An 18,015-nucleotide genomic window follows, 5' to 3' on the forward strand; every position below is an offset into this window, starting at 1 on the left:
GGAAGAAAAAAGAAAGAAAAGATTTATTAAAGAGTAGTCTATAAATTTAAAAGAACAAAGGAAACGAGAACAGTCAATTTTGTTGCTGGCAGAGTAGGAGACAGTTTGTATTTTTAGTTGACTAGGGGCTTTGTTTTCCCATGGGTCAAGTTGAAAGGCTAAGTTTTTGGAGTGATTTTTTTTTTTTTTTTTGAGATTTCTAGAGATAACTTTTATTAAAACTTGTAATAACCGATTATATTTTTACAGGAGACTTAATCTCTGAAGGCCCTTTGGTTCTACTATCACTACATGAAAGGATTTTGATACAAATTTCTGATACAAATTTCTGATGGGAATTTCTTCTCAGTCTCCTGTTCAAGTGTTTTCTTTCAGTGTAATTAATCAGTACTCATTACTCAAGTACAAACAAAAGTATGTGTACAGCAACAACAAGCTCTCCACAAAGGCACACTGTCAAAGGTCTTACACTTCATTTAAGTCACTTACAGAATTTTCAATCCTACCTCCCACACATGCAGTTAACTTTGTTGCCATCACAAGCCTGAAGGTTGGACATACACACAACAGCAAGAGAAATCCGTAGTACTCCCTGTTTTTTCTTTCCCCAGAGGCAACCCAAAATACAATCTGCCCTCAAATCTCTGCTCTTTCAAATGACTTTTCTATCCCTAAAAAAAAGCTACACAAGCCCTACACTCTAACAATAAAACAGAGCTTATCTTAATAAAAACATTAAATGTAAAAAGGTCCAAAGACAGAACTAGATTCAAAAATGCTGTACATTTTTCTTGTACTATTTCTTTAGTTTCTAAGTACACAAGATGGTTTGGAAATAAGAGGCTTGCACCATTGCTCTACACCAGTGAGATTGTGATAAAAGCAGCTTCAAGATTTTGCTGAAGAATTCTGTTTTACAGTAAGATCTTCTGTAAGCCAGTCACTTTCAAGAAACAAGTAACACAAATGCAGGTTTTAATCACCCAAGACCAGCAATAAAGACATTTCTCCCTGCCTGAATTTAGTTTTTCTAAACACAGAACCTTATTTGCTCATTTTCAAACACAGACAAGAATCAAACTAAAACTATCCAGCTTGTCACATGGTAGAGAAACTGTTCTCATTTCATTCCCACAGGCTTTACTAGACCTTTAAGAAGAGAATTATCTTTTTTTCACATCATGTGTTAAGTTAGAATGCACAAAGTACCTGATATCAGTCTTCTGATGCTTTCAAGTTGTGCTGTCAGCAGCAGCTCTTCATATTTCAAGATCTCAAACTGCACTTCATATAATTGAAGCTGCAGATCATAATAATCAGCTTCTAACTGATCCAAGTGGGCTATGGCTTCTGTACCACCCTTCAGACTTTGCATCTAAATGGAAAGAGGGGGAAAAAAGAATAAACATACAGTTCCAGGATAAAGAAAATAAAGCCACGGATTTTATCATTACAGCTAGATACAGTCTGGTACACTAAATATAGCACATTAAAACTGAAAGCATCAAGAGTAGAAGGCTGGTTTTGACAAGCCACACACTATCAGGCACCTACAATACTTGACACTTTTTTCAATATGGTAGATATTCCTGATGGCTGAAGTGCTAAGTCATATAATAAGTAGCATGAAATAACCCTATCACTCTTCCTCCCCCACCTGATTCTCACAAGAGATACTATATTCTTATCTTCAATCCAAAAAATGTAACAGCATCTAGAAAACTACCTCAAAATTACTGTAGCTGAAGTAGGGAAAAAAGTGAGAGGTGGCAGAACCAGGGAAAATTACATGTGTTGATTTCTGATTAAAGACAACTTTACTGAGGAGTTTATTTCAAAAATAATAATAATAAAAAAAAAGGCTGAAGACAATTAAGCAGGAATAAAAAAGGAGTAGTTAAAGCTTTTGTATATTTTTCAGTAATTAATTGTGGCTTTAGTCTGAAAAAGTGACACAAGAAACACCAAAAATAAACTTAGATAATTCTCCTGACTTCAGGCAAGCATGCATTCAGCAAAACAATATTTAAATATTGTTGGCTATTTAAATAGCTGACCGACCAGATCACATTTACGAAACACTTATGTTTTCACTTTAGAGTGAATTCAAAGCCATGCAGCTCTACAACTTGCATGCAGAAGAAGTGCTAAGGTCACAATCAAACTCTCTACCTTCCCAAAAATTAATGCTTACAGTTTCTCCCATACAAAGGATGAAAGTAAATCTAATTCTTACTGAAGACTTGTGACCTATCTATCTTACTGTTCTAATGGAAGGGGATCCAGTTACCACAGGACAGCTACTCCAGCACTAAAAAGGAACATCTACCAAGGAGAAAATAAAAGATCTATCCAACCATACATTAAAAAAAAATAATAATAAAAAAATACTTGCTACAAGGTTTTCACACTTTGGTGGTCTCTTGAGGGACCAAGGCTGTCAATAACCACAGAAGAGTTTTCCAGGTTTAATTTATCATATATATTTAGACATAATTACACTAGATCAGAAACACTCCTGTACTGAATCAAACAAACAAACAAAAAACCCTTATTGTTTCAGATAAAGATTGTAATAGCAAATATCCAGGAAGATGAAATACAGTACAGCAACACTTCCCTAAAATGGAACAGCCTCTCTTACAGCTTGCAGCTCACGACTTCTTAAGCTGCCTTTTATGTTGAATACACTCCCTTGATTTTACTGCAAGGCTTTGTCCTATCCCCGTCTTTAATAGTGTGTAAGCTTTTAGCACCTGAGCCATTATCCACCAACAGAGATTTCACAGCTTAATTACACAGTGAGGAAACAGCTCCCTAAATTACACTTTGTTTTGCCTGAGATTAACAGATGGAAGAACTGTGAATCAAATCTTAAAATTTCTACTCTTAAAATGTCTTCTACTAAATTATTTACTGAATGCATTTTTTCCCAGTTATCATCCAGAAAGGATGAATAAGTCTTTAAGTGATTATCATAAATCTTACAATCAATAATGCATAGTTCTTATGTTTTTGTCCAGTGACACCAATATGTATTGCTAAGGCAGTCTACTATTCTACATCCATCTCTCTACATCCTATTATTATCAAAACAGTAAACAAAATAAAGAGTAAAAGCTTTTAGTGCAAAAGGACTATTTCTTCTGAATCTCCCAGTTTTTAATAGAAGCTAGCTTGCAAGAGACACTCCTGTGTTTTGGCATGTTAAAAGGATTCTCTTACACACACACACACACACACACACATATACATACATACATGTATATATGCAGACATACACAGGCACTTTTTTTTCAACAAATTAATGCAATGTCACTCAAACTTCTACCACAGGACACAAACTTCTACCACTTCTAAGAAGTAGTGCTATGTCATTGGACTGTGAAATTCACCCAAACTTTTCTTCAAAAAAAGATGTTCACAAATTTTAAGTCCATAGACATTGCAAAGACTGCACAGACACAAAGTAAAAGTATCAGCTAATGCAGTTATAGCAGCTCAAAATTTCTTTCAGCTATACCAGTGTCTGCAACATAAAGGCCCAAGCGACAACAAAATCTTAGCCCTGCAAGCATATGTTAGAGATGCTGCCACCTACCTGATCCATTTAAGGCATTTAACATTACTATATTCAGTTTTTACATGCAACAGGAATGTAAAATGAATATTGTATGGTTCTCAGATATCTAAGCTATATAGAAGTGCATGAAAAAAAAATTAAAAAAATTGAACCTTTAATTTCAGTCATTTGTGAGTGTGTAACCAATCTCAAACCAGTGGAGAAAATACTAGGAACTTCAAAGTGAGAATGTGATTACAGGAAAGAAATATTTTGCAGCTGGACGAAGAATTAGAACTGAGATCTGAGTTGGATTCCCTGATACGCCTCAACCTCCTGCATTGATTTATAACAAATAATTGAATCTATGTGGCCCTAATTGAAGCAACAGTGTTTCTTCGTTGTCTCATTCTTACTAAGTAAAGACCTTAAGCAAGAACTTAGTTTTCCTAACATTTCTATGGCAGAATGCAGACTCAAACACAGGTAAATTAATAAGGACATAATGGTTTAAAACAGAAGGCCCCCAGTAAGAACTGTAGAACACATTCTAAGATAACATACTAAGATGACAAAAATAATTTTAAAAATAGTCAAAGAGAGCACAGAACTAACAGTCATCAAATCCACCCTTTTACCATAACAGAATGCTTGCAGGCAAATTAAAAAAAAAACAAAAAAAACCCCGCTACTACAGTGAAACATAGTTTTCTGAAAAATATTTTGTGGCATCTTTAGTAGATTGTTATCCATTGCTAACACACATATATATAGCTGCTAAGAAAAAAAAAAAGTTTTCTAGAAAGACTTTCAGGTTTTCTTGAATAGAATCCTTAAATAATATTTTTATTTTTGCCGATGCATTCAATACAGGCAAAAGCAAAATAACAGTCATGAAATTCAATACATGCTTAAATATTTAAAGTCATTGGAAGTAAATGTATCTTTCATTTAGGCTCATTGCACAAGAAAAAAAAGAACTTCTACAATTACAAACTACAAAAAAAAATTACAGAAGCCAACCAGTAATTTGTTGGAATATATTTTTATGAAAATATCACTAACCGTTTACCATGCACATTTAAAGTGTTTTGAAGTGGATGTTCACAACTGTACTGTACACTTCTAAAGCAAAAAAAAAAAAAACAAAAAACAAAACAAAACAACAAAAGGAAATTAAAAAATACAAGATTAGTTACTGATTCCTACATATGCAGGAAGAGACTTGTTGGTTTTTAAGTGTTCAGTTGCACATTTCCATTTGTCCAAACTATTTCACATACTTACAGAATTACAAAGGATTCTCACTGTGATTTAATGTTTCTGTTTACTGTCATGAGGACATGTCTTGGGAACCAGTCCACCAAAATAGACTCTGGTCTGCCTCAAAGGAAAGTTTTCATCATTCCCCTCAAACAAAATTCAGAACAAGATAGAATTTACAGAGGTACTGAACAGGAAAATAAAAAGATCAAAGTGTAATTTGTGTACTAGTTCTAGTACACAAAAGTTCTACTTTTGATTAAAAAATATATATACTGATAGCAATAATGCAAACAGTTTCAGCTGTTAAATAAACCAGTACCAACTGGCCTAATTTAAAGGGCAATTCAGTCTTCTAAAACATTGTTCAAATCCCAAGAATCTACATGTGCAAAGTTAGAGCCCATATGTAGCTCCTTCCACTGTATCTCATCATTCAATACTTTCAGTTTTTCAACTTCTGTCTACACAGCTTTACTAACTTATGAGAAGCTAAATTAATATATTAAAATCAGCACTTTATTTAAACGTAGAAGACACTACCTAATTCAAAGACATAATCACTGACATGGACAGCTTCTTCAAGGAGTTTTTGATGTGTAATTAGAGTAGTAATCAAACAGTCTATGCATGGAAAAAAAGCAAAAACTATTTTTGATTTATTACTAAGACTTTGTCACAGTGAGAAGGAAATTAAAATGAAGCATTAAAAAGACAACTTTGTTCTTGAAATTCAACTGCTAACCTCAGCTGTTTTACATTATTTTATCCACAAAATGACATACATGAAAATTCAAAAGGATCAAATAGCAGGACACCAGATATTCTTCCCTAAAACTACAACTCCAACTAAACAACTTCATAATTAATATAATCTTCTAATGAGAATTTTCACATGACTTCTTAGCTGAGTTTGCTATACTTCATAACTACACATTTTGTCCAAACAAAATGATTAAGTCTCCTTAATTGTACACACCTGGTATAGCTGATAGGCAGATCACCTAAGAGCTGTACCCACCAGGCTCAGAGGGCTGCAAAAAGGTGCCTCACCAACTCAAGTAAAGAATTTCCACCTAACATCATCTAACCTATATTGCCCCTCTTTTAGTTTAAAACCATTCCCCTTGTAAAAAGGAAACCACGTAAAAAGTCTGTCTCCTTTTTGTTTCTAAGTTCCCTCAAGTAACTGGATGGCCTCAATGAGGTCTCCCAAGAGGCTCCTCTTCTCCAAGCTGAACAAGGTCAGCTCCCTCAACCTTTCTTGTAGGAGAGGTGCTTCCAGCCCTCTGATCACCTTGGTGGCCTCCTCTGGACCCACTCCAACATCAGCACATCAGTCTTATGCTGAGGGCTCTAAGCCTGGATGCAGTACTGGAGGTGGGGTCTCATGAGGGCAGCGTAGAGAGGGACAATCATCTCCCACTCCTGGCTGGCCACTCCTGTTTCGATGCAGCCCAGGATACAGTTGGCTTTCTGGGCTGCAAGTATGGGCTGGCTCATATCTGCCCTTCGCTCACCAGGACCACCATGTCCTTCTTCACTGGGCTGGTCTCCATGAGATATTCTCCCAGTCTGTACACCTATCTGGGAATGCTCTGACCCAAGTGCAACGCCTTGTATTTGCCCTTGTTGAACCTCGTTAGGTTCTCATAGGCCCATTTTTTAAGCCTGACCAGGTCCCTCTGGATAGCATCCCTTCATTCTATTGCATCAACTGCACCACTTAGCTTGGTGTCACCAGCAAGTTTGTGGAGGGTGTACTCGATCTCACTGTCCACAGTGCTGATAAAAATGTTGAAGTCCCAAGACAAACCCATAGGGAATACCACTTATCACCAGCCTCCATTTGAACACATAGTTTCTGACCACAACTCTCTAGCTATAACCACTCAAACAGTTCTTCATTCACCAAATAGGCTAACCTTCAAACCCATCTCTCTCCAATTTAGACATAAGGATGTAGTGCATGACCATATCAAATATTCCCAGAAACCGCTCATCTTTTTTGTCAATTCCATGGCTATATTCTATTATATGAGCTTGCTAATTTGGAATTTACTCCAGTGCCACTGTGTACTCTGCAATTTTATTCTGTTTCTGTTATGCCTAGCTCTAGGACTACCCCAGCTCTTCTACAGTGTCATTTCAATCATTTCTTTTAAAACAAAAATGTCCCACCATACCATTTGTGAACTCCACCTTTATTTTGATACCACAAAAAAACCACTAAGATCCCCAGTGTACTACAGCAACAAATGTACTGCATGCTAATCCAATAGTATCTCTTTCAACACAGTTGTTTCCATCTGCAGCTTACACAGGCCTTACCAAGATCTATATTTTTTGTGTGTTCAACTCCATCTTCTTGTAGTAACAGTTTTCCACCAGGCTATTTGGCAAATCATGTATTGACACTAAAATCAAAAGATGATGTTCCTGCACTGATAATTATTCATTTAAATCCTCTGCAGTACTATGCACAGAGAAAATCATGTTATTAATGCTCAGGTAAGAAAGAGGAAAATTATTGTCATATCATGGTAGTGTGGAAAATGTAGTAGCTTTCTATATATTTAAGTGTAAAGCATTTTAGGAGACAAAAAAAAAGTGTTTCATTAACATACTGAATGAAAACTATGATAAGACTGCAACCTTCTTCTACCACGCAGGATTCCAAGTCACATTTGTCACATCCAATTTTGCACAGAATCACTAAGGTCAGAAAAGATCTTTGAGATCATCTAGTCCATCACCACCATACCTATTAACCCATGTCTCTCAGTGCCACTTCTACTCTTTGAAAATCTCCGGGGACAGTGACTCCACCACTTCCCTGGGCAGCCTTTTCCAATTCACTGCCACTGTTTCTGAGAAGAATTTTTTCCTAATATCCAACCGCTTCATACTTAGAGCTACCCCATTCTCGAAGCAATAAAAAAGGCATTTCAGAACAGAAGATGGTCCTGATATCATCCCAATCACCTTGTTTTAATTTTCAACCTTATTACACAACATCCCAAAGCACCACGTTGATGCACACCCATCAGACGCTTCTTGTTCCTCTTTTTCAAAAAGCCCCCAACCTGTCACTTCAGAGACCTCCAGCATCCTACTATACCACAATAAATCTTGTCTCTCTACTTAGTCCCAAATGCTCCTCCACGTCTCAATAATCACTCATTAATCAAAATGAATCTCGATTATAAAAAGTATAATTGTAATGAGGCACACTTTAATTTCATGCTTGCGTTTACTCCCTTGTACATGAAGCTCTCTGTCTTTCACAGAAGACTATAAAAAGGTGCATCATCTGTCTGCAAATTTACCTATCTGTATTGTGTTAAAGTCCTGAGCTTTCTGAATAACTTCTTTTTCTAACAGAATTCAGAGAAATTTTGTTGACCAACAGGCATCTGGAGAGTACTCTTAAGCCAGTAACTCTATGAATAAAATGCAAGTTAACATTAGTATGCCTGCAAAGTTCTTAGAATAATCATAAGACAACAGACTTTAAAAGAAAGATTTTTAGCATATTTGTTTTGAGGAAGTATCATAAAATCTAATGTGTGTGGTTTTTTTCTGCCAAGGTATTTAAAGACAGTTTAATGTATGTACTCTTTCCTCCAGAGTACTGCAGCTAGTACCAATCCCCCTGGAGGACTGCCTTAATAAACAGGGTAAGCAAAATCAAAGTACTGCCTGTATAACAGGCCAGTCATCTGTATAATGTGAAGATCCTTCCATATGGACTGTCAAAAATTGCTCAAAACAAAAGTGCTAATGCCCCGAGAGGTAGTATGGAAATTACTGAACAGCAGATTTCAGCTTCTATTCCTTTTTTAAGGCATTTAGTGGATAGCCATGAACATTAGCAGCAAAAACTGTAATCTGCGTTGACTAACCAGAAAAAGGTAAAAAGTGGTACAAAAGAACCTTCTGAGGTGGAAAGGACCTTTAACGATTATCTAGTCCAACTCTCCCGCAACAAATAGAGACATATACAGCTAGATCAGGTTGCTCTGAGCCCCATTCAGCCTGACCGTGGATGTCTCCAGGGATGGGGCAGCTGCCACCTCTCTGAGCAACCCACTAGAGTACCTCACCACCCTTATAAAAAATGTCTTCCTTATATCCAATCTATATCTCTCCTCATTTAGTTTGAAACCATCTCCCCTCCTCCTATCCCAACAGACTCTGCTAAAGAGTCTGTCCCCTTCCTTCTTACAGCCCCTCTTTAGATACTGAAAAGCTGTTATCAGTTCTTGCTGGAGCCTTCTCATCTCCTGGCTGAACAGACCCAGCTCCCTCAGCCTGTCCTCACAGGGGAGGTGTTCCATCCCTTGGATCATTTTTGTGGCCCTCCTCTGGATGCACAGTGGGTCCAAGCACCTCCTGTACTAAGGACTCCACAGCTGCATGTGGTGCTCGGGATGAGGTCTCACCAGTGCAGAGCAGAGGGGCAGGATTAGCTTCACAGCTTCAAAATGCGTACAGCTTCAAACTGCGCCAGGGAAGGTTCAGGCTGGACGTTAGGAAATACTACTTCCCTGAAAGGGTGGTCAGGCACTGGAATGGGCTGCCCAGAGAGGTGGTGGAGTCACCGACCCTGGTGGTGTTCAAAGAGCGTTTGGATGTTGTGTTGAGGGACATGGTTTAGCAAGAATCATTGGTGATGGGCAAATGGTTGGACTGGATGATCCTGTGGGTCTTTTCCAACCTTAGCGATTCTATGATTCTATGACTGCCTTCCTCAACCTGCTGACTAGGCTTCTTTTGATGTAGCACAGGATCCAGCTGGCTTTCTGGGCAGTAAGAGATCATGTTCAGCTGGATCATGTTCAGCTTGCCATCCGTCAGTATTCCCAAGTTCTACTCAGCACAGCTGCACTCCATCCTTACACACCCCAGCTCATACTGATAGCAGGGGTTGCTGCAAACCAGGAGCAACACCTTGTACTTGGATTTATTGAACCTCACGAGATTCACCTGGGCCCATTGCCTGAGTCTGTCTAGGTCTCTCCGGATGGCATCCGGTCCCTTAGGCATGTCAAGTGCACCACACAGCATAACATCATCCACAAACTCACTGAGGGTGTGCTCGATCCCACTGATGATGCCACTGACAAAGATGTTAAAGATCACTAGTCCCAGTACTCACCCCTTGAGGGACACTACTTGTCACTGATCTCTATCAGAACATCAAGCCATTGACCACCACTCTCTGGGTACTATCTCACAACCAGTTTCTCATCCACCAAACATTCCACTCATAAAATCCATATCTTTCCAATTTGGGGAGAAGGGTGCTATGAGGGACCATGTCAAAGACACTATGGAAGTTGGACATGCCTGAGCTATCCCATATCAACTCCTTTTCTTCCACATGTGTTAGCATATCTTCCAGGATGATCTGCTCCAAGGTCTTCCCTAGCACAGAGGTGAGACTAGTATGTCAGTAGTTCCTTGGTCATCTTTTCAGCCCTTCTTAATTTGAGTACCTTACCACCCTTTTTTCCAGTCACCTGGGACTACACCTGACTGACATAACTTTTCCAGTGGTTGGCGACCCTGCACATAGCAGGGGGGTTGAAACTAGATGATCATTGTGGCCCTTTTCAACCCAGGCCATTCTATGATTCTATTTTCAAGCACCATCAAGGGTGGCTTGGCGATACATCAGTGAATTCCTTCAGGACTCTGCCACATCTACAACAAAATTTCATTTGCTGAATATGATTGAATGTGGGGAATTAAAATACAGACTTATATTATTAAAAATATGAAAAATAATGACTTTCATGTCTGTTGATTCATTTCTTTCAAGTGCACTCCTAGAGGTTCAATTTTTTACTATGTGTTTAATTTTTCTGCCTATTGGTATGAAAAATTACCTCCTCTTTTAGTGCGTGTTTCTTCTGCTCCAAACAGATTTCTTTAGCACGCATCAACTGCAAAGTCTCCTTAGAAACAGCATACTGAAGCTTTTCCATACGTTCCACTGCTGCTGCCCATGCTGCCTTACCAAATTTTTTCTGGTCTGCTCGCATTCGGTCATACACAGCTGCAGAAGGAAAGAAAAAGGCAGTCATCAGTCTTCTTTTCAGATCTCCATAATGATTTTCCTGTAGAGACTGTGCATGCTTGTATCCAAAACTATAAAAAGTTCTCTTAGCAGAGAAGTCATTCTATAGAGTAATAACCTTTATATTCAAGGTTTAAGAATTCTTAGGATTCATATAAGTATGTAATTTCCTGTTTGTTTACCATTTCACTATTATAAATCCAATTTTTGTTATTCAGAGGAACTATTCTAAACACATATTACCTGAATGTCTAAACCACAAGTTCAGAACTTCTGACTTAGCAAAAATACTGGTTAATATTATCATGTGGTCTAGAAGTGCATCCCAGATTTCCCCTGCTTCTGAAAGCGTCTACGATCAGCTACTGAAATCACCAGTTTTCCTTCATAAATTCTAAAGTGCAGTCATAAATTTAACACAAATCTGCAAAGTAAAATAGGAATTACAATTTAAAACAAAAGTTTGAGCTTGACCTCAAGTGCAATTCAGAAAGAATAATGAATTTAACAAGCCTCTTTTTGTTAAACAATGTTTTCTTTTACTCAAAGATTGCTTCATGGGATAATTAGATGACAAGGTACAATCTGCCCTTAGTGTACAGAGATGAACTAGAATCTTTTACGGAAGCCTTCAGAGTAGCAATAGTCCCTTGCTTGACTCAGGATTTCTCTTCCTGAGCCCTGGAAAAAAAACTAGGCTAACCTAGTTCAAATTTTCACCATTTTTAACATATGAACAATCACATGATACTGATTACACTTAACTTTGCACAGCAAAAGTCATGGAAGTGAGACAACCAAAAAGAGTAACATTCAGTCCCTAGGTGCCAGAAAATACCAATCACTATTGTTAGATAATAAATATCTATTTGTTCTCATGTATTTTTTCCTGTCATCTCTTATTATTTTGCTATGCATGACCACCTTATGATCAGTAGGAGGCCAAATAAAGCAAACAAAACACAACCTGCACACCTGCTGTACATTTATCAAAAATCTCCAGGCATTTCATTTTCCAGTGTCCTGTCCCACAATCCTGACAGCTGTACATTAAAATATTACATGGAAAAAAAAAATAAAAAAGGAAAGGAATTGTAAATATGCATTTTTTATCAACTAAAGAGGTATTTTACTTACCACATTCGTCATTAGAGCAGAATCTAAATACATTTAGAATTTGCTCTAATTAACATATTTGAACTAGTTTAGTCACTTTTTCAGGTAAGGTGAATTTTCACGTTAACCCTAACTTGAGTTTTTTTTACAGTGATTGCTTCTCTTGAAGCAGATCTATTCAGGGAGACAACAGGAAACCTACCCATCAAAGAAGACTTTCTCCCAGGGGTAGCTCATTCATCTATTTGCACAATCACTACCACCAAGGCAAAGAAAGAGACAGGAATCTGCATTCAGGCAGTGGAAAGAGTGGGACACACTTTTGTCAGCAGCAATACATAATCAAACTAAAATAGCGAAGATGAAACCGCACCCTCTGGTTTGTTTACACTGATTAACTGATTATTTTGGTTAAAATGATACAAGAATAAGAGCACAGATGCCTGTGCAAGCCATATGTCCTTGCTTAACTGCAGACTCATTTAGTAAGACTGCTGTGAAAGATCTATCTACGAAAATTCTCAAACAGAGTTTATTAAAAAAAAAAGTAATCACATGATACAATACAGAACATGATAAACATTAACCTTTCAAGATCTTTTATTTCAAGTATAGGATAATAGAAAATAACTACCTTTCTGTGCTTTAGCTGTTATTTCAAAGTATTTAACTGTAAGATCCTGAATAGAAAGAACAGCCATGTGGGCTTTCCTCTGCCAATCAGCATCTTCTTTCTGCAGACTCTCAATTCTTCTGGGGCCAAGGTAGTCGTTCTCTATTGAGATCTGAAAATAAATCAGGCCATAGTTAATAATACTGCTAGCTTCTGAACAGTGAACAGTTTCAGCATGGCTAAGAACAAAAGAACAAAAAGGAGAAAAAACTACCAATAAATCATGATGGCTTTTATTCAACAGGAAAAAGTGTTCCTTTCTGTTGAAAAAGTATATTCATGGCTTCATTACTGTTCGTATTGGAAGCCCAACAAATGCAAACATAAATCTGATTTACCAGTAGCTTCTTGTTAAATACCATATCCTCAAACAACAAGCATGCTTTATCAAGGCTTTCTTCCAGCCCGGAATATTCCAATGTGAAGCAAGTGAATGTTCTCAGGTAATAATAAAGATGGAAAAAGGGGATGTCTTGGGACACTGGGAAACAATCACCAGTTTTCGGAATTCTTCTTTGTTCTAATGATGACTTAAAACATATTTCCTCAGTGACTGAGAATTTAAATACTTTTTCCATTCCTAAAATGGAGGCAATTTTAATTCTAACTAATAACTATTTGAAGCCAGTAAGAGAACTGGGATTTCTTCTAAAATTTTTTAAAAATATGTAGCTGTCTCTCTCTAACCATTTTTTGTACACACTTCTTAAAAGTTGAGGTCATCAGCAGTCCAACTGCAAATAAATGAATAAATAGACTAGATATCTAAGTCAGTAGATATTTATGCTGGAACCTACAATCCAAAGCCTTAATTCTGAATATTTTTCATTTATATTGGTCAAAAAGATACCTCACTACTTCAGACAAAAATCCCTAAACTGAAAACTCATAGTCTTCTGTGCAACCAGATATTTAACCTGAAGTTCTAATGTCTCAAATGTCAAAACCTCTCATCTCAGTTTCACAGAGCTTCAGTCAAAAAGCCATTCCACTTTGTAGTTTTACTACAAATAGTAGGCTTTCTAGTGATTCTTCAAGATCTACCCCGGATATCCACTTATCTCATTTCTTAGAAGGATGATCGTTAGAAGCAAATATAAATAACTTCTATCCTCAAAAAATATTTGAAGTATTTCAATATGGTATTATAATCTACTTCATACATATATTTCATATGTATTTCTAAAAACCCTAAAAAGGCAACAGGCAAAATAAAAATATGAACGAAGTATAAGTTAATACTAATTTTTCTACACAGCTTGTAACGTAATCCAATGAAGCACATATATATATATATGTGTGTGTGTGTGTGTGTGTGTGTGTGTGTCACGATTTGCACAGGTAATGATTATGAGTGGACAGACAAGAATTTCAAAACAAAACTCAAACCGTAGGTATAAAACAGAGAATCATGACTGGCAGAGTTAATGCTTTACATAGAACTATGAAACAAAATATTTTGAGAAGCAGGATAAAAGTAATACAGTTGGAAGCCTTCCTTTAATACTCTTGAGTAGAGATTACATAATTTGATGTGGAAATTGAAATGGGATCACCAAGTAGTGTGAGTAACGTTATTGCTAGCTATCACTTCTAGGAGAATAAGAAGCCTCAATATAGCATTTCTTAATATTTCTTCATCCAATTTTGCCTGCCAAAACACTATTCACATGCAGCATAGGCTGGAGATTTAGCATTTTCCAATACCATTGTATCCCTGTTCCAGAGATCAAATATTTACAAGTAACAAAAACAGGAAGCATCTTTTCATTAACGACAATCCCGATTACATCATCTATACTATCATTCACGCTGAGGTTATTCATTTAACAAGGCACAGAGAACCTAAGTAGCCCTTGCCTTAGCAGCATTTGTGAAAGTACTGATGACCATAGAGATACCCACAACTGGACACTAGAGTACACTGCTTGCCCCGGCAATCATTTGTCACCTGTGCGAACCAGAGGTATCTGAGGGTCACAGTAACAAACTCGGATGAGAAAGTGCAAGAATAAGAGACAAGAGTCTGGGGTATCAAGAACTTCAAATAAGCTCCTGAAACTGAGTTTCTTGAGCTGACTCCTGGAACAGGAATCCTCATCTATGCAGATGTCTGTTCGAGACGATGCACTATGGGCACTAGCTGCCAGCAAAAGGCCTCTTAGCCCACTCAAGGCACAGCAGAGTTCAAACGGATCAAAGAAAATTCAGGAGGTTGACTTTCTGTAAGACAAAGAGCTTGGCATTGAGCAGCCAAAGATACTCTCATGCAAATACAAGGAAAGCAACCAATTTGCTTTACTTCCTCAGAGGACACCACTCCATGGAAAGCATACTCAGTCAGAGGGACATAAACATATTCACAAAATACATTCTGCACTGTATCCTAAAAGATAGGCGATTGCTTCTCTGCCTTTTTTTTTTTTTTTCTTCTCTATTAGGTCCTTCACTTTCTGAGTAATTGCAGACTTTAAGAGTCTGTTTTGGTTTCTGGTGTCTAGCTGTCTGCCACTCTCCTTCACCCAGCAGGGCTGAGATAGATGTGCCCACCACAGAGGCTGAGTTACTGAAAATAAGATACCAGTGTATAAGAAACTACTGTTAGCAACCTTTCCAAATTACAGTCATGGGAACTAAAAAGTCCATAGAAAAAAAAAAGACAAAAGAAGTAGTAGCTTAATTAAAGAGAGATAGCAGCTGCAATAAACAGAAAAGTACAGGAAGGCTGCAACTATCCACAACATCCTCACAAAAGAGGAGTATATTGAGTGGATAAGGGAACAACACACGGCCTATTAAACAGCAACATGAACAGGCCCACATGCTTTGAAGATGTTGTTTTCTATCATCTCTTTAAAAATGAATCTCTTTTTATAAACATATCTGTGAAGGAAATAACTATCATCATGAAATTAAAGGAAGATCTTATGTGCTACTGCATTCCAATTCTGTCCACAACGCATGTGCAATATACGTAGACTTCATTTTTCTCACTGCACACCTCTACTATGCCAGCACCTTTTTGCTTTTATAGTCCATAAAAGAGTATAGGTCATTTCACAGATTAACAGAAATAGAGAGTACAGTGCAGCAGGAGAGGACCTGGGAATGCTGGTACCAGCAGCTCAGCGTGAAACAGCAGTGTGCCCTGGGGACGCAGCCAGGAGGGTAATCGGCATTAACACAGCACAGCCGCACAGTCACAAGAAGTACTTTTCCTGTTGTATTTAGCACTGATGTGGCCTCTCTCTGAATACTGTGTGCAGTTCTGGGCTCCCCAAAATAGAAAGGATGTTAAAGTCCTTGAAGACATCCAGAGAAGGACAACAGAGCTGATAACAGGGCAGGAAGGCATGTGCTACAAGGAGGGGTTGAGGGCACTGGGATTGCCCAGCCCAGAGAAGCAGGGGCCAAGAAGCAACCTCAGTGCTCCCTGAAGCTCCCTGAGGAGGGAAGGCAGAGGGAGGTGCCAGGCTCTGCTTCTGGTAACTGATGGAGGAATGGGAATGGCAGCATGGGAACGGCCAGGGGAGGGTCAGACTGGGCATCTGGAAACACTTCTGTGCTGTGAGGGTGGTCAGACACTGAGACAGGCTTCCTAGAGAGGTTGTAGATGTCCACTGCCCGTCAGTATTGAAAATATACAGGAGAACAGCAGATGTCATTAAAGACATCGGTAGTAAATGCAGTAACACACTTAAAAGCAAGTAAGAAATTAACATATACACAAAGAAGACTAACAAAATCATAATTGAACTGCAAATTGCAGTAGTGAATGTTTTTTTCCAGAACTATAAACAATGCTGAAAAATAAAGTACTCAGAAAAGGAAGTAATAAAAGATTAAAGTTTTGGCACGAGTAAATATTAAGGGTATTCAAGTTGTTGAGGTTTCTTCTTTTCCAGACACATGACAGTATATAGAAAGAAATCTTAAAATTGCTAAATTAAACTACAGTATTTTATACTTGCAATTAATAGGATTAAGGTTGTGTACTTTGAGTTGTGCCTTCCCTCTATTTCTCCTCCATTTGTCATATAATTTTAACTGCATTACAACATCATTGACTGAGTTCCAGGTTGAAAAAAAAGTTCTGAAAAAAATTACCTAGTAATTTGAAAATGTTTAAGCAGGTGGTTTTAGCACTTCAGGAAGTTGTAGATTCCTTTTGTGAATGAAAAGAATTGGACGTATTTCAATCTTCAATTAAAAAAATGCAACAAAATATGAAGTATGTGTACACCAAGAATTCATCAAGATTAGGTGGACAATTTTTATATATAGATACAACGAATAAAAGTAAAATAATAACCCTTAGAGAAGAAGAAATCTGAAAGAATACCAAGAGTGGGATTAATGCAAGTAACTGTAGTAACACTGTAAATAGAGCCAGTAAAGATCATGAAAGCTGTAAAAACTCATTTCAGAGCACTACTGAAAAAGAAGGACTAGACTTAAGTCTATTTACGGATTCATGTAAACTTGGGACTTGTAAAATTCACATAATGAACCAGTTTGAAGAGCTTTTTTCCCAACATCTCTTTGAAGACCTTCTTAAGCCCTTTTCCTTGCCTTTCATAGCCAGCTTAACATTGCTGCAAAGTCTCTACCTTATTTCTTCCTCCTTCCCCATCTTCAGCACAGTAGAAAAAAAAATATCGTGCATCTCCAGTTCATACCCTCCATTACTGTTGCTGCTGCAGCAATACAATCTGATATTTTCTGCATGTTTACACACCTTTCAGGTTTTTAATCAAGATGCCTTTCTACAAATGCACACTAGATCTGCACCCTCTCACTCTTTCCCCTAGTACTTTCTTCTTAGGTCAGATATGAGGCTGTCTTGGCCTGTAATTATCAGTAACAGTTGGAAGAAAAAGAAAAAAAAGAAAATTAAGTCACAAAGTGTGGACAGAGCAATACCTCCCCAGCTTCTGTCACTGAACAGCTTTGAGGCTTCTTGAGCTGATGGCTAATCTGAATCACTGTTAATAGCCAAAGAGGGACCTGCCTCTTTCTGGAACATGTATATACTTAGCGTCCATAATTAAACTGGAAACTATTGCCAAAGAGTATGTGAGGTGTGTTTAATACAAGTTTAGGATTCTTTTTTTTTTTTTTTTCCTTCATTTGCACGCTGTTTAGAAATGGCACGAGTTCAGTGATGGGTCCTTGATTTCGCTTGCAGATGTAAGAAACAGTGAAATAAATCATGCAGTATTTCCTTTCCTATAACATTAATGAGTTACAGAAACATTTCTTATCTTACATTTACTGCATGCTTTGAATGACAAAAATAAAGCCATCTGATTAATC

The 18,015-nt window shown here is 37.6% G+C and overlaps 1 protein-coding gene across 1 annotated transcript in view; it reads right to left on the reverse strand.

The window, feature by feature from the left end:
- JMY (junction mediating and regulatory protein, p53 cofactor) overlaps positions 1 to 18,015 on the reverse strand; it is a 63,122-nt gene that overhangs the window by 23,665 nt on the left and 21,442 nt on the right. The window contains exons 3-5 of the mRNA XM_003642911.6: positions 12,661 to 12,811; positions 10,720 to 10,889; positions 1,210 to 1,375 (exon numbers count right to left, since the gene is read on the reverse strand). Of these exons, the coding sequence (XP_003642959.2) occupies positions 1,210 to 1,375; positions 10,720 to 10,889; positions 12,661 to 12,811 (487 nt within the window). The remainder of the gene's footprint in view (positions 1 to 1,209; positions 1,376 to 10,719; positions 10,890 to 12,660; positions 12,812 to 18,015) is intronic.

This window comes from Gallus gallus, chromosome Z (assembly GCF_016699485.2).
Source record: "Gallus gallus isolate bGalGal1 chromosome Z, bGalGal1.mat.broiler.GRCg7b, whole genome shotgun sequence".
Lineage (NCBI taxonomy): Eukaryota > Metazoa > Chordata > Aves > Galliformes > Phasianidae > Gallus > Gallus gallus.